The sequence below is a fragment of the Hemicordylus capensis genome, chromosome 3, assembly GCF_027244095.1.
Source record: "Hemicordylus capensis ecotype Gifberg chromosome 3, rHemCap1.1.pri, whole genome shotgun sequence".
In the NCBI taxonomy this organism is placed as follows: Eukaryota; Metazoa; Chordata; class Lepidosauria; order Squamata; family Cordylidae; genus Hemicordylus; species Hemicordylus capensis.
In genome coordinates this window covers 280559078-280579135 of record NC_069659.1, presented here as the reverse complement: position 1 = coordinate 280579135, position 20058 = coordinate 280559078, and the positions used below count along the sequence as shown (strand labels likewise).

Here is a 20058-nt window from a genome sequence, read left to right as displayed (position 1 = left end):
CCGGTGGTTCTCTGGCGGCTAGCCTGCCATAGAAGCCCTCCCCTTAGCCCAGGTTAGCAGAGCGAGCACTCCGCTAACCCGGGTTTCCTGATCGTGTGCCACCACAGCATGGCTCCGCACTATGGCAAAATATGAGGAGAGCCCTGCTGGGAGGCTGAAAGCTGCCTCCCAGGATGCCCTGCATGCTCGCCATACAGGGGCCATGCGACCCCTGATCCCCACCACCCCTGTCGGCTCCATGACAGAGCCGGCCATCTTGTGGGTGGCCGATGAGCAGCTGTTCATCTGTGGAGACAGTGGCTAAGCTTGCTCTCCCTGCAGAACCCCCTCAGGCGCTTCAAACTGATCGTATGAAGTGCCTCTGTGGCTTTTTCCTTGCTGTAGTGGATGCCTAACATGTAGTGGTATATTAATTCCTAGGTGGAACTGAAATTTGAAACCTCTGAATCTTGTATTCATTCTCTATCAGCACAAACCACCAGGGCACTTTTCACACAGGGCTTTTAGCTGGCATTTCCTTTGGAATGGAGGGTGTTTGTTCACATATCGGCCAAATTTATGCCAAAGTCCTTGCAAGCTATTGGGGAGCACTCTACACATGATTAGGGTTTTTCATTGCATGTTGGAGTATAGTCCAATTTATATCCGGAGTTAAAAAAAATCAACCTTTTGCATCTTTTTAATGGGGGTAACTTCAAACTCACAGTAAAGCCTCATAATTAACTCAAGGTAACGCCTGCTGTGTGGAAGATGCCCAGCGAATCTAAGGATATTTCATATTTAAATATTAAAGATGTTTACTACTTAAGACTCTCTTATTTCATATTTTGAAAAAAAGAGACGTTTATATTCCAGAGTTATTTTAAAGCATGATGTAGTGGTCAAAATCGGACTGGGGAGATCTGGAAGAAAATCCCTACTCATCCATAAAACTCACTGTGTAACCATCGACCAGTTACTCTCTCTCATGCTAACCTACCTCAAAGGATTGTTGTAAAGATAAAAGGGAGGAACTCTTTGGAGGAAGGGCAGGATATATAAGAAGAAAATAATAAAAAGAGGTTTAGCCGAAGTCCAACTGGCACCTGAAGCAGTAGGCAGTGGCAATTCCCTCAGAAACCATGCTAACCCTTTTCTTCCACCTCTTCCATCCCCAGCTTAATCCAACCTTGACCTTTCCCCTTCCCTTCTGTCCCACACTCAAGCCCTGCCAATCTTTTCCTGATCCTCAATAAACAAAGCACCTCAGCGAACATTTTTCCAGACACCCATCCCCCTTGAGTTCAATCCCTCCTTACCTGGTGTGTAAAGTAAAGTGTGCCGTCAAGTCGGTTTTGACTCCTGGTGACCACAGATCCCTGTCTTTGGTAGAATACAGGAGAGTTTTACCATTGCCTCCTCCCATGCAGTATGAGATGATGCCATTCAACACCTTCCTATATCGCTGCTGCCTGATATAGGTATTTCCCATAGTCTGGGAAATATACCAGCAGCGATTCAAACTGGCAACCTCTGGCTTGATAAGTCATTTCCCCACTGCACCATTAGGTGGCTACCTGGTGTGTAGGCAGGGGCAACTGTCACTTCTGCCCATGCTCCTCCTCATCCCTGAAGGGGCTAGAAGTAATGATGTTTTTAAACTTTTTTTTTAAAAAAAAAAAATTCGCTAGCCCTGCCGCTCCAGACTGAACTGAATGCCGGGGGGGGGGGGGGGCGGTAGGTTTGAAGAGGGACTGGACCGAACTGGTATGGTCAGGTTCGAATGCATTTTGCACGCGAACTGAACTGGCCCAGCCAGTTCCATGCACATCCCCTACTGCTTTCTCTTCATCTCCTTATTGGACTGAACAGCTTCCTGCTGTCCCTGCTATCTGGCAACTGTAGCTGGACTGTGTGGTGGTTTAAAGTCAGTGGGCCTATTGGTTGACTGGCTAGCTGAAAGAGGGGAGAATGGCCATGCTGCTTTTCTCTTCCTATCCCTTTCCTGTTTGGCAGTAGTGGGAGGTCACTGAATGTGTGCTGCTTCTGCATCAGGCAGAGTGGTGCAGAGCAGAATCTTATGCCTTCATGCAGGAAAGGAGGAAGAAGCAAGGCAAGGTAGCAAGGCAAGAGGTGGAGGGAGAAACCCTGGAGGGGCAACAGGTGACCAGCAGAGATTAGCAGGCTCAGTCAAGGAAGGAAAGGAGGGGGTTGAATCTGCCTTGCGAGGCTTGGAGGAGTTGGCAGTAGCTGGGAAGGAAGGAGTGAGTGAGAGGCATCAGCTGTGGTGCACCTTTATGGAGGAATTGGGATGGGTAGTTTCTGTCATTGTGAAGGTATGCTGACTCAGACTAGCTTTTAAAAAAGAAGCTGCTTTCTCCTCCCTCACAAGGGAGACCCAAGCAGAGCAAACACAAACTGCCATGCAGGGGCAGGGGATGGGCGGGCAGAATTTCATCCTCTTTGGAGGGAGGGTAATTTAAAAGAACCGAATTCCTGCATACCTCATTCTCCTCCCAGACGTTATTTGTGGGTGGCTGCACTTGGTCCCAAACCTAATCAGCATGGGGCCACCACATTTGCTCTTTGAGGCAATGGTAACCTCTTGCAGTGCATTTGAGCTTTATTCGGGGGAGCATCAGAAACTTGTACTTCTTCGCTGTCTATACCGCCATGTGTATGGGGCTGTTCTCATGAGCTTCCAAGACCAGTCTAGAGCAGCTAAGCCCAGGCTTGGCTGCCCGTGAGAACTGCTGGGAGCTTTGTGGCTCTCGGTGGCATCTCAGCAACAAACCTGCCTAGGGAGCTCTCCGGTTAGCTGAGGTTAAGGGTCCAAGCACGCCCTTATCACTGTCTACCTGCTCGTGTGTCAGCACCGGCTGCTCCCTCCGGCTCTAACACAGGAGCAGGCTCCTGGCCGTCACTGGGTTGTGTGTGTCCCCACAATGCACAGTGCGCTTGCATAGTGTATTGTGGGATTTCTGGGGGTCTGGACGATGCATTCCAGCCCCGGAACCTCTGCACTGCCTGGGGCAGCAGCAGCTAGTCTGGGCATGTGATCCACGTGCCCCGCAACTCTTCTAGATCATTTGCGGGGAATGTAAGCTGCTCCAGCCTTCCCTGCCACCCACCCTCATGCCCACTCACAGGATTGTGAGAAAGGTCTCATTCTTTCTCTAAGACTTAACAGGACACACTGCTGACATGAAGATACCATACAAAATGATGTTGAATCTAGTTGAATGCCGGATTGATTTAACCTTAAAAAGTCATTTGCTTTTATTATAATTTTATTTATTAGAATCAGCCCTCCATCAATAACCTGCTGGGTTAAGCATTCATTTTGGCAACCATCACTGGTTTGACTCAATCAAATTCTATTGGGTTTTGACTGAATGTGATGGCTTTTTAAAAATTATTATTATTATTATTATTATTATTATTATTATTATTATTATTATATTAACTATGTGATGAGCCAGGCTAAAATTTTCTTGATACTTTTTTTCCTTGGTAATTTTTACTCCCCACTACCTAGAGATATGGGAGATATGTGAGTAGTTTCATTGCTGCTCAAATACATCCCTTGCAGCAGAGAAAATATACATTCATTAACTATGAGAGGAATGCTCACCATAACATTGACAATAGCCAAAAGATGCATGCTAACATATTGCCACAAAATAGATAACTCCGGGCTTCTTTGCCCAATCAATCCCCACCACCCACAAACTAGACTGTCTTGGTTCATCTTCTAGGAAAAATAATTCTATTAGCATATACTGTGTATATGGTAATAGTATAACTGGTAGCCAACTAGTAGCTGCCAGGGTTATACAAATGTGGGTATGTTGTGACAAATATACTATGTGTAATCAAGTTATCAGCATCAGTTGTAGCACCCCCAAGAGTTCATGCAGGAAGCTAAGCTTAGAATAAAATGCCCATATTAAGCCCCAGGTTTAGCTGCTGCTCATCTTTGATATTGACACAATATAATTTCAGATTTGAATAATAGTAAAAATAATTATTATAATCTTTGTCAGCTAAAGAACATAACAAATTGTTCTTTAAAAACATCCAATAGAAACACATAAAACACAACAAACAAATAATACAAAATACAATACAAAACATTGTAAAAACTTTTTTTTAAATATCAGTTTTAAAAATCAGTTTTAAAAAGCCTGAGTGAACAGAAAGATCTTCACCTGGCATCTAGAAGAACGAAGTGACAGCAACAGGTGAGCCTCACTGAGGAGGCTATTCCATAAATTGGGGAGGCTATTCTGTTTTTGCCCTTTTCAGGCATGTTCAGGTGCCTGCACACATGCATGTGTTTTTGTGTAAATAGTTTTATGTGTATTCATTTTAAAACTGAATCTGGGAACGAGCTCCCTTAAATGCAGGGAAAATAGAGAAAGTGTACTGCTGTATGTGCATTGAACATGAAGTGTGAATAACTGTACATGAACTTCTGTACACTGTATACTGATTGTACATGTGTTGAATAATGTGTGAATAGAGCTACAGAGTTTTGCATTTGTGGCTGAACTATGATTTTAAAAACCTGGTAGTTCTGAGGCATTCTCTCTCTCTCTCTCTCTCTCTCTCTCTCTCTCACACACACACACACACACACACACACACAAACACACACACAGTGGAGCTGAAAGGGTTTCTGTTAAATGGAGTTAGAAGAGTTTCCTTGTAGTTTGCAGCCATTTAGGTGTGCCTCATTAGGCCTTGATAGTTTGTTTCAAGAATCATAGAGTTGGAATCATAGAGTTGGAAATACTTTTCAGGTCATCAGATCAAATCGTATCAATGTAGCATTCCAAATGACATACTATTAACTTGAAAATTGCCTTCCCTGCATTAACACACGCTTATGGCCCTTGTAAATATCCTGGAGACTCAGTTGGCCATCATGATTCATGGGGTGAGAAATCCTGTGCTTGTTCGTAGACATACATGACAATAGTTTCTTTCTTCACCATGTGATTTCTTTCTTTTTCTATAGATCATGCTCTTGAGTGACCCTGAGATTGAAAGCAGCATACTGATCAGTAATGATGAAGGTGCCACCTATCAAAAATATCGACTCAACTTCTACATCCAGAGCCTGCTCTTCCATCCTAAGCAAGAGGACTGGATTCTGGCCTACAGCCTTGATCAGAAGGTACATTGCTCATTTTATACATTCTCTCTCTTCCCACCTCCGCCTTCTCTCTCCTCTATACTCCATAGCAACTGGTGAATAAAACTTTGCCATGGTCAAATGCGAAACCTGTTCACCCAAATCCAGTCACAGCAGTCCATGCATAGATATTGAGGCTGTTCTCATGCACAGCCAAGGCTGCAGGTGAGAACCACCGGCAGCTGTGTGGCTGCCAACGGTGCCTCAGCAGCAAACCCAACCAAGTGGTCCACCTGTTAGCTGAAGTGAAGGGCGCGAGCACACCCTTAACCCAGGTTAAATGCTTGCGTACTGGCACCATGCTGGGTGGATCCCCAAAATGCACAATGCATTATGGTGATAATGCATGGTGAGCATGATGATAATGCATGGCTGAGCCATTTTTGGAAGAGCGGTATATAAATCAAAATAAATAAATATGGGATTTCCGGGGGCCGGTTTCTGTCTTTTACTCCTTGGAACATCTTGGGAGGAGATCTGGTCTTGGGACAGCAAGAATGAATTTTCCCTTTTGCTCAGCAGGATCTGCTTTGGTTTGCATTTGGATGGGTGACTACATGTGAGCACTGTGAGCCATAGCTCAGTGGAAGAGCACCTGCATGCTTGCACACACAATGTCCCAGGTTTACTCCCTAACATCTCTAGGTAGGGCTGGGAGAGACTCCTCCTGAAACACTGAAGAGCTGCTACCAGTCAGTGTAGACAATACTGGGCTAGATGAACCAATGGTGTATGGCAGGTTCCTATGTTCTTAGTAATTTAGTAGAATGCTCTGGTTATATCTTAAAATAATAATGTTTGAAGAGGGCAGCCCCAATTTTTCTCCCTGAAATTGCTTCTTAATTTTCTGTATGCCTGCTGAAGCATGCACAAGATGTGAGGGATCCTTTTACCTCAACAATTATATTTGTGAAGTCTCCTGGCCTTCCCTTGGTGAGTAAATTCATTAGTGGCCAATATGTACAATATGTATTAGGCACTTCTGCAGCAATATACCATACTCCCCAGGTCTTTTCACTGCTGACCTAAGTAATTTAATACACTTTAAAGTGTTCTATTATATATAGCACTAGTAACCATAGATAATAACTTCAATATAGCTTTTACCTTGTTAAGAGAAGGTATCAGGTGCACATTGCTATTTCTCTGATGGTGCCATGGTGACATTTGCAGATGCAGAGCCACTGTAAATGTGGAGTTCTTTACTGTGCGAGCCAGTTATTGTATGAAAGACTTAGCCAAATGTCAATCCTTTTGCAAGCTCAGATGTTCAATGTATCCAGGAATTCTGCAGTACAGATGGAAAGATCCAATATATCCATTTGATGTCACTGAATGGTTTTGATGTTGCTTTTAAGCTAGAAAGAAAGCTTTTAAACTATACCTGTGTCTGGATAAAAACAGCTGTAAGAGAGACAAATGAGCTTCATGAGATGTGATGTGTCTATCAGGACACCCTGTGGTAGCCAAGGATAGGTAGGTTTGGGTTTAGAATGCCTTGCTGGTGTATTTGTGTGGGGATAAAACACTCAACCCAAGCCCGTTCAGCAATTTAGTTTGCTAGCAAAGACGTTTTCTCAATGAATGCCACCTACCTATCTTTAATTATTTTCCAGGGAGAAGTGCAACCATAAATACAGAGTTCCCAAAATAGATCCTTTTCAGGAGTATCGTTAATATTAACGGTTTCTTTCATAAAATTTGGGTGCAGAACTGATGCTATATTAAACAACACACAGAGAATAAATAATATAACCTAGAGAAGAAGCAGACTGAAATAACATAAAAATATCAAAGAGCTGCCTAGTGCCTTTTTTCACTGCTTTGCTGCTTAGACCATTTCTCAAAGCTGGTCCCAACTTCATGGCTTCTTGTTCACCCTTTGATCTTGACTGGCTCCAGCCAAGCCACACCCCTTAGGAAGGCAACAGGCAGAGGCTGCATTCAGATGTAATGGATAACCACAGTTAAAAGTGTCCAAGGTTTCTATTTGGAACTCTAAATCACAGTTTCTCAATCACCAGTCCCTGGACTGCTGCTGGTCTGCGAAGTGTTGAGTGCCAGTCTGTGACTGGGAGTCAACCCCCCCCCCCAAACAACTGCAATCAAGGCACTCACTTCCTCAATTTTGCACATGGCACAGAAGAGGAGGAGTATCACGGAGGCGCGGGACCTTGCTTGCAACTTGCCTCCACGTGCTGCTGAGATCTTCCTACAGCTATCTTATTCCCTATCTTTACAGCTTCAAGCTGTATGCGGTGCAGGGGCATCGAGGAAAAGGTATGGCAGTGGGCGCCACTTGAAGGGCTGCTGGTTCTTGCATGCTCATTGTTTGCAGCCAAAGGTTGATTGATTGAAACCCAGCTGCCTGTTGCGGCTGAGGCGCCTTGAGAGGGAACGCTGTTTCCCTCTTACATTGGTGGGGTGTTGTAGTCCCTCGGCCCCCTGTAACCCCCTGGTCTGCACAGTGAATGGAAGATGGCAGTCCCCTTTGTGACTTTGCTTGGGGGGGGTGGAACCTCTGGCTGGGACCATGCCACGGTGAGGGCTAAGCGGTGGAGGGAGGGAGGAGGGCCACCTTGGCTTGGGCTTTTCAGAAAGGGGGTGCAGGTGGACATTTTTGGAGGGAGTGGGAGCAAGCACGCATACCAAGGAGGGCTAAGTGGCGGAGGGAGGCAGCATAATGCAGGGGAGAGGCAAGATACTATTTTGTACGTTCATGCAAAAGGGCCATTGGATGAATGGCACTGAAATGAAGTGATCCTGGGGATTTGATGCCCAGCACGGTTCATGTCCAATCCCAACTGATTTAAAACCAGCTGCCTGTTGCGGCCAAGGCACCTTGATAGGGAACACCATTTCCCTCTTGCATTGGTGGGGTGTTGTGGTCCCTCAGCCCCCTATAACCCCATGGTCTGCACTGCTGGTGGAAGATGGCGGTCCCCTTTATGACTTTGCTGGGCTGGGGGGTGGGATGACCTCTGGCTGGGATCATGCCGTGGTGAGGGCTAAGTGGTGGAGGGAGGGAGGAGGGCTGCCTTGGCTCACCTCGCAGCAATGCATGGACAGCATGTGGGACCACGTGAGCTGCGTGGCCCCAAAGACAGGCTGGTGTGATTGGCATGCGCAGGGGAGTTGGGAGGGGGGCGCAGAGGCACGCGCTGCGAGAGAGGGGGGGACACCTGCTACACTCTGGTGCACAAGCACAGTGGCGGCAGCTCTTGGACCCAGGCGATCTTCCAAGCGTGATCCGGTGCACCATTGCCTCGCCCACCCTGAACAGTGCCTCATCTCCCCAGCGAGGAAGACGAGGCACCCACCACTACAACACCCCGCGCCCCCTGTAATCTCAGAATCACCCCCTTCCCTTTAACTCCAGATCCCCACCACTCTTCTTCACATTTTCTTTTCACCATTCTTTCACCCCATTCCCAGCGCCTGCCGTGTAACAGTTTTTAAGGAGTTCTGGAGGAGCTGCGCAGGTTTCATTAGGTCTGCCTCACAAAGTGCACACCTAAGAGCAGGATTCAGATCAAGCCACATGATCATGACCAAGCAGCATTGACACAAATGAGAGATGACTAAATTAATTTCAGTGGGTGGTCCTGACTAACGTTGTCTGGATCCAACCCTGCAACTACACAACTCCTGCTAAAACTCCACCTCCATCATGAGAGGGTTAAACTGTAGACTTTGGACTCCACTGAAAACTTGCCCAGCTCTCCTCTCCTCACCTCCTTTTTGCTTTGCTTGACATCCAGCCTGATGAAGAGTTTGGGGGAATTTAAAAGCTTGCTTGTGTGTTGTTTTCGTTGGCCCCATGTAGCTTTTGAATTTTTCTAATGGCCCAACATCCCTCTCCATTGAGTAATCACAAGCACCTCCACCCCCACCCTGCACATACTGAAGACATACTGGAGACATACTTGTTCACCCAGGCTTTTAGATTCGGGGGTTCTCAACCTTGGACCCCCAGACTTCAACTCCTATAATCCCCAGCCATAATGGCCAAATGCCATTGTGGTTGGGGGTTATGGGAGTTTAAGGCCACCAACATCTGGGGACCCAAGGTTGAGAACCTCTAATATTCCATGTTTGCAGAATATTCCAAATTTAATGATTTTAATGCTTATAGAAGTCAAACAAACAAACAAAGAAATAGAAAAACCTAAACTTGAAACCCCTTTACTAACTGCTGGTCCGGGAAACTGCGGTCTTTGAAACTCTGCACAAAGAATTTAGCGGTCCTTGACTCCAAAAATGTTGAGAAACACTGGTCTATAGGGCTGTGTGTTGAGCTTAGCATTGTGAGCATTCGTGTTGTCCTTGTGAAGAACTTTAAAAAATGGATCTAATCGCAAGAAGGTGAGTACCATACTGCTTGAGGAGGCCACTCCTCTATCCTAACTTCATTGCAGCCTCGTTTGTCCTTGTGCTGGAATAGTTGTCTGGCATAACCGGTACATTCTGGCTCAGTACAGCTTCCCGTTAGCCATGCAGGCAGTGGCACAATATTGTAATTAGCCAGAACATACCAGTGCAACGGATTTAAGGTCATGCTGTCTTGACTGCTTAGCAGAAGTTAGGATCACACATAGAAATCATTAGTATATCTGTAAATGAGTGTATGTGTATATGTTTGGGGGTGGGGAAAAATCAAACCTTTTGCAAATACCGAGCAATACGAGCGCATGTTTTGTTTGGTGCAAAGCATTCCGAATAGAAGCCATAGCGGTGGCTAGTTTTGTGTAAAGCAGGGATACAAAGAAGATACCTGCACTCTTCCTTTTTAACAGCTTTGCATACCGATACTCAATTATGAGGTGGTCCTCTCAGCTGTCAAATGCCTTGCTCTAGTTCCTTTCTTAGGAGACTGGTAATGGCCAGAGGTCAGTTTGTAATAATAGCCTATCCTTTATACTATTATTTATTATTTTGAATTTATATCCCACTCTTCCTCCAAGGAGCCAAGAGCGGTGTACTACATACTTAAGTTTCTCCTCACAACCCTGAGAAGCAGGTTAGGCTGAGAGAGAAGTGACTGGCCCAGAGTCACCCAGCTAGTATCATGGCTGAATGGGGATTTGAACTCGGTTCTCCCCGGTCCTAGTCCAGCACTCTAACCACTACTGCTCAGAGAGCAGCATATATGTAAATCCCCATTCAACCATGAAACACACTGGGTGACTCTGGACCAGTCATGTTTCTCTCAGCCTAACCTATCTCACAGGGTTGTTGTGAGGATAAAAATAAGCATGTACACTGAGCTCCTTAGAGGAAGAGTGGGATATAAATACATAAATACATATACATATGTACACATGTATGTATACTTACATATATACATAGACACATAGATTTAAAATGCATTGCTTGTCAGAATTCATAAGTTTGTGTGAATGAGAGAAGGCTGGAGAATGGGAAAGTGGAACCTATTATTCCAAACATAGACTGGGGCAAAACAGTGTATCAGCTTAAATTAGCACAGCATCATTTTCAGAAAATACAGAACTTACTTGACCAAGTGCAGGCTGGTAGCAGTACAAAGTTCACACACAAATTAAATCTGTTTTTGAAGGCAATGTTTTCACAGGTATCCCCATAAGCTGAAGGTAACCTTAGCCTTCTAGTTGCCATCAGTGAGGTTTCAAGGCTGCCACTTTACTTCAGAGGAAATGAAATAGAATTTGCCTTACACATTATGGCACTACAGAATCAGTATGCTGATTCACTCGAGTCCAAAGGAAATCATGCAGTTGTAAAATGAGCCATATTGTACTCAGGAAGAAAGAATGTGGACGTGATTGGAGTTTGAGGGCACATCAGCATAGTATTTATTTAGGGAGCTAATATGCCCTTTTATTATTTATCTTGTTAAGAAAATGTCTAGGCAGCTTTTCTGTTAAAATATGCAAATACACATTTATTGTATCAGTACAGATGTAGATTCTATTGCATCAGATCCCTTCAGACCAGATGTGTCCTGGACTTCAATCCATATGGTGCACCATTCACCTACATGTCTAAAAGGGCTGCTGAAGAACTACCATAATCCATGCATTCTGTACCACCCTGTTGAGGACTCTACCTCCCCCTAAACATATACTTGGTTTTTCCTGTTGTATCACTGAATTGACAATTTGGGGAGGAGCCATTGTGTAGATTATTTATTTTAAACATTTGTATTTCATCCTTCCTCCAGCAAGTTCAGAGTGGCATTTTAGACTTGCAAGAATCTTGTGAGGTTATGTGCCCAAGTCCATCTGCTGCACTGTATAACTGAGAGAATATTTGAATCTGGGTTTTCTACACCCATATTGTCTAGCCACTGCATCACCTTAGATGTATTTTAAGATGCACATTTGATACATAGCAATCAATCCTCTCTAAAGGTAAAGTGTGCCATCGAGTCGAATTCCAAGCTCATAGAGCCCCATGCTCTGTGACCAAAATCACCTCCCAAGATTTAGAGATATCATGCAGAACCAATAACTGCGGTTCCATTTGAGGTCTATGGAATTCTCTGCCACAGGATGTTGTGATGGCCACTAGCTTGGATGACTTTAAAAGGCACTTAGACAAATTCATTGATGATAGGTCTCTCAATGGCTATTAGTCTGGTGGCTACAGACCACCTCCAGCCTCAGAGGTGAGATGCCTCTAATTACCAGTTGCAGGGGAGCAACAGCAAGAGAGGGGGCATGCCCTCACCTTTTGCCTGTGAGCTTCTCAGAGGCATCTGATGGGCCAGTGTGTGAAATAGAATGCTGGACTAGATTAGAGGTGCTTTTATCCCTGGACTCTGGGGCTGAAGTCCAGAGCCTCCAGATTCCCTGGGCCCCCCCAAATCCTCTTTAGTCTGTCCTGGGTGGTGTGGTGTGTGCCCTCAAGAACCTACGTGTTTAAAAAATGGTGCTTATCTTGCAGTGGGGGGCCCTCCAAAGGCCTTTTGGTCCAGGCTCCAAAATTACCTCTGGACTAGATAGACCTTGGGCCTGATCCATCGGGGCTGTTCTTATGTTCAGCCTGTTTTACCTGCTTCTGTCTCAAGTGATGAAGGCTTCACTCCTTCCCAATTTATTATTTTTATGTTCTGCTGTTCTGAAAGTGAGTGAACAGTCTAAATTGGGGAAGAAAGTTTGGGAATTATGAGGAAATGGGGAAGGGAAATAGATGTGAGTGCTTTTGTGAACTATGGGCCAAAGCGATTAGAAACTGGAGTTGAAAAAAAGAAAAGGTCCAATTGTCAAGATGTTTTCCTTCAGATTGGAATTGATTGTGAGATTATTCAGTGTTTTAAAACATGGCAACTAATATTTCAGGAACTTGTGGTACAGATTCCATTTTACAGTTTAAATACAGTCATAGAGTTTTCTGGATATGTAATCTTGTGTGTCCTGTGTTTTTTCCCTTCCTGGCACCATCCAGACCATCTAGAGCAGAGGTGGGGAACCTTGGCCCTCCAGCTGTTTTTGAACTACAACTCCCACCATCCCCAGCCACAATAATAGCTGGAGGGCCAAGGTTCCCCACCCAGAGGCGTAACTAGGGAAAACGGTGCCCGAGGCAAGCACTGAAATTGCGCCCCCCCCGCCGCCCCCCCAACATACATCTGACTGACACACATGTGTTTTTTCCTCACAACAACCCTGTGAAGTTAGCTTGTATCTCAAACATCAGAATTATGATGCAATGATGATACATCTTACATTACACTTAGGTTTTTCCTCACAACAACCCTGTGAAGTTGGCTTGTATCTAACATCAGAATTATGATGCAATGAATGATGATACATCCTACATTACACTTAGGGCAAAATCTCTACTTTAATTTTATTTAATTTAAAATAAATTTGGAACTTGCTTTTGCAACAAACCACTGCGCCACTTAAGGTGACTCAATTTGTTTTAGTCAAGTTCAAATTCTGATCCATATATGTGAATCAGTTACCACTAGATGATCCAACAATAATTCTGAGAATTTCCAGAAGAACATCAAAGGAAAATCATCTTCCAAGTCCTCCTCCTTCAAGCACAGCTAGACACATTTTGTGTGAAGTTAGATATTGCAGCTTAAATAGTACAGTAAGATGGAGTCACATGCCAAACCTGTGGTCTTGCCACTTCTCCCTAGCTTCAGCTCCAACTGCATGTATGAAGATTATTTCACAAAACACAACCTCATACCCAAGGACATTCCACAATGGTATGTTGTCTTTACACATGTATGTCTGCACACACACAGCTACCAGCTTGAATGGTTGGGGGAATTTTGAATTGATTAATGTATGAATCTGTCCATAGTTTGCAAGAAGAATGCAACAGTAATAAGCAACAAGGCTACCCCTCACCCCAAAAAGGGAATTTCAATTTCCCTACAGGCTCCCAACAGGCTACTTAAGCCAGATCTCTCTGAGTAAAAACACTGAGCAGTAGATCAATACAATAAGCTTCCAGCTATGCATAAAATGCAGATTTATTAGCTAATTCATGTGCACAGCAGCCAGAAGGGAGAGAAAGAAAGTTTTATTCTTTTCTTCAGCAAAAGCCACCACAATGATGTGAGACAGTAAGGCATCATCTTTTTGCCTCAAAATTGAGTTCCCACCCCCCACCCCAGTCCCAAATACCTTTGTGTTTCCAGAACAAAAGCCTCATCCCTGCTGTTCCAAATAACAGAGGGAGAGGTGAGCCAGGAGAGAAACGTGCAGAGGGAAGCCAGGAGCAGAGGGAAGCCACAAGACTCACTCCCCCTCCCCGGCCATTGTCAAGTGACGGAGAACCCGAAGCAAACCCAAAAAAACCCAAAAACGTGCTGCAGCCCCAGACTGCACAGGCAGCAACACGACAGCCAGAGCAGCAACAGCCCAGGGGAGCTTCCTTATTTCCTTCATGCCCCAAATGCAGGAAATAAACGTGAAAGAAGGGCAGGGCAAGGGGGAATTACAGGAAAACTGATATGAGGGGAGCAAGAAGGAGAAAGATGCCAAGGCAGAAAAACCAACTCACATCTGCAGTAGGGGGTTCTCCTGGGTCCTCTCCAAAGCCCTCCCTCCACCAGACACCCCTCCAAGGAACACACACACCCCTGCAAGTTTTCAGGAGACTCAGAGCCTTCCTCAGGCATGTTAAAAGTGGGGCTGGAAATGCATTCAAACACTGTGTTTTACAAGCACCTCGCCACATGGCTCCACAAAGTTTCCCTCTCAATATACCCCTCCCCCTTTCCCCACCACCGTCATTTCCACTGAGGCAACTCTCAGCCCTCCAGTCTTTTCTGCAAACTCTCTAGTTTACTGCTGCAAGTCTCTGAGTCAATCGCAGACTTGCAGCTGCTGCAGGCAGGCTGCAAACTCTCTAGTTTACTATAAGATAAGCTCAGTCTGAGTCAGTCCCGGCAGCTGCAGACGGGGGTGCAATCAGAGACGGTTTGCAGCCCACCTGCAGCAGCAGCGACTGACTCACAGACTGAGTTTATCTTGCAGTTGCAAAACTCCTCTCGCACCTCTTTGTAGCAGCTCTCTCGCGCTTACAGGGTTTGACTGAGAAGACGGACTCCCCCCCATTATTCCTCCACCTTTACTATATAATTGTTCAGTAAGCACAGCACTCCCAACAAGGGCAATAAGAACAAAAAACGCCATACCTCACCCCCATTTTTGTAGCACATATAAGTAAATGCCACCCCAGGGCTGCTTAGTCTCCTCCTGTAACTCCTGAAAGCAAAAGGCTCCACCTCCACGAGCAGGCAACAGGCTAAGGCTCATGAGAAAAACACCGGGCTGCTGGTGAGTTCCTTCCTTCCTCTGACCACCTCCACGGGCACAGTGCACACACTGCAGCCTGAGCTGAAGAGAGAGCGGGAAGCAAGAGCGCTGCGTGCAGCAGTATGTACGTGTGTGCTGTGAGATCTCGCCTGCCCTGCTGCACAAGCGCGGGAAGCTTGCTAGTCAGGAGGGACTGTCCAGCCAATGAGCAGGCAGGTTGGCTGAGAGCAGCAGCCTGGAGTTGGGACACGGCACGGAGACGCTCTCGGGGCGCTGTACCAAGTAGCCCAGCAGCTAAAAGTGCTGCTGAAAAGGTTTTTTTGGGGGGAAAAATTTCAGGAAATTTTCGGGGATTGGCGGGGGCACTTTTTGGTGCCCCCCTAGCAAGTGGCGCCTGGGGCACGTGCCCCTCCTGCCCCCCTATCGTTACGCCCATGTCCCCACCCCTGATCTAGAGCTTTCAAATAGCAATCCAGAATTAGGAACTAAGAATAGAAAAATGGAGATGTAGGGAGACTGCTAGTTAGAAAGGTCTAAGAAAGTGCTTTTCACTATAACACCTGCCACAATGTTGCTAATCAAACACATTCTAAAATGGAAGAGGCTGGCAATCAAAGGTCTCATCTTCCACTAAGCATATTCATCATCAAGATTCTTCATTAATCTTCATAAAAAATCTCCACCTATGAGTGGCTGAATTAGATAATATGGCAATGTGCCATCTCAGCACACCTGGTAGTCAATCTCCATCCCAGCAAGGTCTTTCCAGTAATCACAGTGCCACAATTTGAAAGTCTAATTCCAGGTATGGAGTCATCATGGCTTTCTAGACTGTATAATGTCTGAATGTATTTAAAAGGGTGACAAGAAAATGGGCTGCATAGGGGGAAAGGCTAAAGAAAATTAAATAGAACAGAAAGTGGGGGTAGGCTTCCCAATGTTACTGTATCTTCACGCAGAAGACAGCTGTTTTCAGAATGAAATTTTACAAAGATCCATACAAAGTTGTTTTCAGAAAGTTTTTTTTTAAACAAAACTACAAATGCAGTTTGTACTGCTACCTAATCAACCATTTAGAGTTTGCACATCACAGTGGAAAGTCACTAAATAACAGTGTAAGCAGCAAGATTAGTTTATCTACTTCTTCAATAAATATATAGTTTGGTACAAGCCCTGCAAGTGAATTTCTCTACTTCAGCTATTAAAGGAATCCCATTATTGCGACTCATTCATGTTAGCTATTTTGCTAGTGATGGGTGACCCCTGGTCCCTCCCCCCTTAATAGGAATCGTTCAGCACATTCCAGCTCAAGCTGAATTAAATCAGACTCTGTCACACCACCAATCAAAAGCATGGCAAGTCTGACCCCTCTTCCACTTCTCCCATGAGACTCAAAGCGCTTTCTCACTCATCTGTGCTCCTGCTACTAGTATAGCAGTGCTGGCACTATTCATTCATTCATTCATTCATTCTGTCTAACATATATTTCTACTGTCTGCTATGTGTATCTAGGCAGTGTACTAAGGAAATGTACTTCTTCTACTAGGGAGGAGGAAAGAGGGAGGAGAGAGACCTTAGTCCTTTCATGCCTCCCACTGTTGTGGTTGGAGCCAGTATTGAAGTCAAAGCAAGCTAAATAGATAGATGGGCAAGAGGGTGAATGGGAAGGGAAGACTGACCACTAATGCAGGGTATGGGGACGGGGGTTGGAGGCAAATGGTCAGTGGGTGGATAGGAGGACTTCTCTGTCTTCTCTGTTTTTTTCTGGCTCAAATTAAAATCCAAGGAGAAGAATAATTTGGCCATCATCATGCTCACCTTGTATTTGAGGTGAACATGTGTAATGTCACGTGAGGTTCATATTCCAAATCAAGAGATTACAAAGTTCAGCATCATCTTGAATTTCTGCATGTATCACTTTGCATTCCTTCACCTTCACTGGCACCCGCTCAAGAATGTACACAACACTCCTTTCCACAGTTCTCCATTACAAATATACTTGAAGCAGTATAACGTGTCAGATAAACACTGTCAAAGCATTTTAAAGCAATTAATGCCTATGTGACAATCTGTAATATTACAATTTGCAACATTTAAAATCTTATCTCTAGCATTTGGGAAGTCCTAGCTACCTTTTCAGATGGCAGTAGTCAATATTCATTTCAGCAATGGAGTACTTTTCTTCAGAGCATGAATAGTCAGACAAGTGAAAATTAAATTCCCGCTATCATATACTGCCTTTCACTGAGCAAGAGCATAGGGAGGATGCTGCTTTTGAAGAAAACCATAATTCGATAGGCAATTAAACATTTGGTCATACTCAAAGATACATGGCAAGAGAACTACAGTACGGACATATTCCTCCTATTCAGAATTCTAAATGTGCATGGCATCCAAAATGCAAAATGGAAATCTAATGAACTTGCAGTTCATCTTCTCATGGTAGCAAAAGCATTAATAGTTCAATAATGGGAAAAAAAATCTCAAACATCAATCCAATAGTACAAGAGAACCTTGTTACTTGCACCGATTCCATTCCTCACCTACTACCATGAGTAACAAGGCATTAGGGCTACAGGGGGTTAGGTACCATGGTGGAGGGAATTCTTTAAAATCCCCCAAACAGCCCAGAACTTAAATGCTCTGCAGGTCTCCTGTGCCCAGGAATGCCCCCCCAAAGGACGAAATGCTCCCAAACCATGAAATATCATGGAGAAAGTCTGATTTTTTTCCAAGCAATGAGCCACAAAATGGTTCCTCCTGTCTCCTCCAGACAAAATGGCAGCTGGAAGTGACTTCTGCAGTCACTTCCAGTCATCTAGGAACTGCAGATACTTGAGTTTTAACCCATTAGTGTCCACGGATACTGGAAACGGGTGAATATTAGACACCCCGTGGATATGTGGAACTACAAAAAACAAGGTTCTCCCGTATTAGTATTTGAAAGTTTAGGACAGGAATTCCCATCAGGGTACTTATCATGCTTCATTAACTCCCTGTGCTGCAGCCGTGTAATTTGTTCTGAATGAGAACCACCAGCTTAAAGCCAATGATGTGTCCACCTCAGAAGGGGAGGGAGAAAGGTGAAGAATCTCTTCCTCTGCTCCTGAATGACTGGCTATGTGCTGAAGCTCAGAGTACCCCTCCCCTCAGCCTGAATGACAGGCTTCAGGAAGTTATTGCTGAGTACTCCCATTGAAATTAATAGGACATGTTGCCCCATTAATTTCAATAGTGTGGATGTGAGCCAATCACACACACACACACACACACACACACACACACACACACACACACACTTCTGTGGGGTACCTGAGCTAAAAGTTTGTGACAGAAGGGGTACAAAAGGGTTAAAATAGTTGAGAAACACAGGTATAGGATATAGGTACTGTGAAAATGTTTTACCAAACAATTTAAAATTTCAGATGGCCTTGCAAATGTCTCAGCTTTTATATACTTGAATGCCATTTGGCAGGATGGATAAACTTCGATATAGATTAATATGCATTTTTTTGATATGAGCAAAGGGAAATAATGTGAGGATGAATAACTGTTCAAGAAAGTAATGTAAATCATGAAGGACAATGATGTGTGTGAGATACACAATGACTGGAATGTTTTATGAGTTTAACCTTGTAAAATAAACTTTTAAAAATATTTATCATAATATATTGTAAATAGCTTGTGATTTATTTATTTATCATATATATATACCACCTGACATATGCATCTCTAGATAATACAATTTTATGAATTGGTATGGCGTGTTTGTTTGTTTACCAGGAGTTGTAATATAAAAGTTGAAAGATAGAGTGGAAATAGAAAATTACACTCTGCTATTCTATCCGAAAAGAGTTTACTCCCAAATTGTTCATATTGTCTTTATTTCCCATTATTATTATTATTAGTAGTAGTAGTAGTATTTATTACATTTATAAACAGCCCCATCCAGAGGCTCTGTGTGGTGTACAATGACTTTTTAAAAGACATTAAAACACACAATTCAAAACACAGTGCTAAAAACAATATAAAAACAATTCAAAACCAATTAAAACCATTTAAAACCAATTAAAATACTTTAAAAAAATAACAACACTTTACACGCCTTGCAAGGCCAGGCCAAACAAATAAGCTTTTAGGGCTCCCTTAAAGGCCGACAGCAAGCCTAAACTGTGGATATCTGCCGGGAGTGCATTCCATAGACCAGGAGCAGCTACAGAAAAAGGCCCGGTTCCAAGTTGCCAGCAGACGTACCGGTGGTAACTGTTGCTTTATTCAAGAGGAAGAACAGTAAACTTCTGCTTGATCTTCCAGCAGTAATTTAATACCAAGCTACAGCTTGTAGGGATGTGCACAAATCAGTTTTTTTGATCCGATTTGTACCTGAAATTGAATCACGCCCAATTTGTTTTGGGTCCAAATCTGCCCCCCCCCCCCCCGAATTGATTCACCCCAGGTTAGATTTGTACCCAAATTTTCAGAATCCAAATCTGAATTGATTTGGGGCAAAAAGGGGATTCTGGGGGCAAAAGAGTGGGGTGGATGGCAGTGCTCAGTGGGTGGAAGCTGCCACCCAAATTTCAAAGAAATTGGGCAAAGGGTGATATTTAACATTTTTTTGAAGTTGGCTGTAAACTTTCCCCTTAGGGAATAATGGGGATTTCAGCAGCCTTATAGCTCCAAGTGGGGGGCATCAGGGTAATTCCTAATGGGTGCAAGGAAGCTACAACCCCTATTTCAAAGAATCACCCCTTTGCCCAATTTCTTTGAAATTTGGGTAGTAGCTTCCACCCATAGGGCACTACCACCCAACCCACTTTGGCCACCAAACAGAGGCCTGAATCTTTGAATTTTTCAGGTCCGAATCTGGGGTGATTTGTTTTGTACCCGTATCTGGACAATTGCTCGCAGGGGTGATTTGTTCTGTTTACAAATCACCCAAATCGATTCACACATCCCTAATAGCTGGTGAAGTGCCAAATGTAACATCAGTAAGGGAGATTGAGGAGTAATTCCAGCAGTAAATAGTAACAAACCACTTTAATTTGGAAGGGAGATACGTGTATATTTTATATCTTTAGCAGCTTGCCAGAAGGATATAGGCTGTATTTG

The 20058-nt window shown here is 44.2% G+C and overlaps 1 protein-coding gene and 1 long non-coding RNA gene across 2 annotated transcripts in view; one reads left to right on the top strand and one right to left on the bottom strand.

Moving 5' to 3' along the window:
- Nucleotides 1-20058, top strand: part of SORCS3 (sortilin related VPS10 domain containing receptor 3) — a 750118-nt gene that overhangs the window by 412943 nt on the left and 317117 nt on the right. The window contains exon 4 of the mRNA XM_053311335.1: nt 5003-5161. Coding sequence (XP_053167310.1) covers nt 5003-5161 — 159 coding nt within the window. The remainder of the gene's footprint in view (nt 1-5002; nt 5162-20058) is intronic.
- On the bottom strand, nt 3315-15068 carry LOC128351627 (uncharacterized). The gene is made up of 3 exons (XR_008319918.1): nt 14826-15068; nt 6287-6467; nt 3315-5021 (listed from the first exon to the last, which is right to left on the bottom strand). It is a non-coding gene; the product is annotated as an uncharacterized LOC128351627 (long non-coding RNA).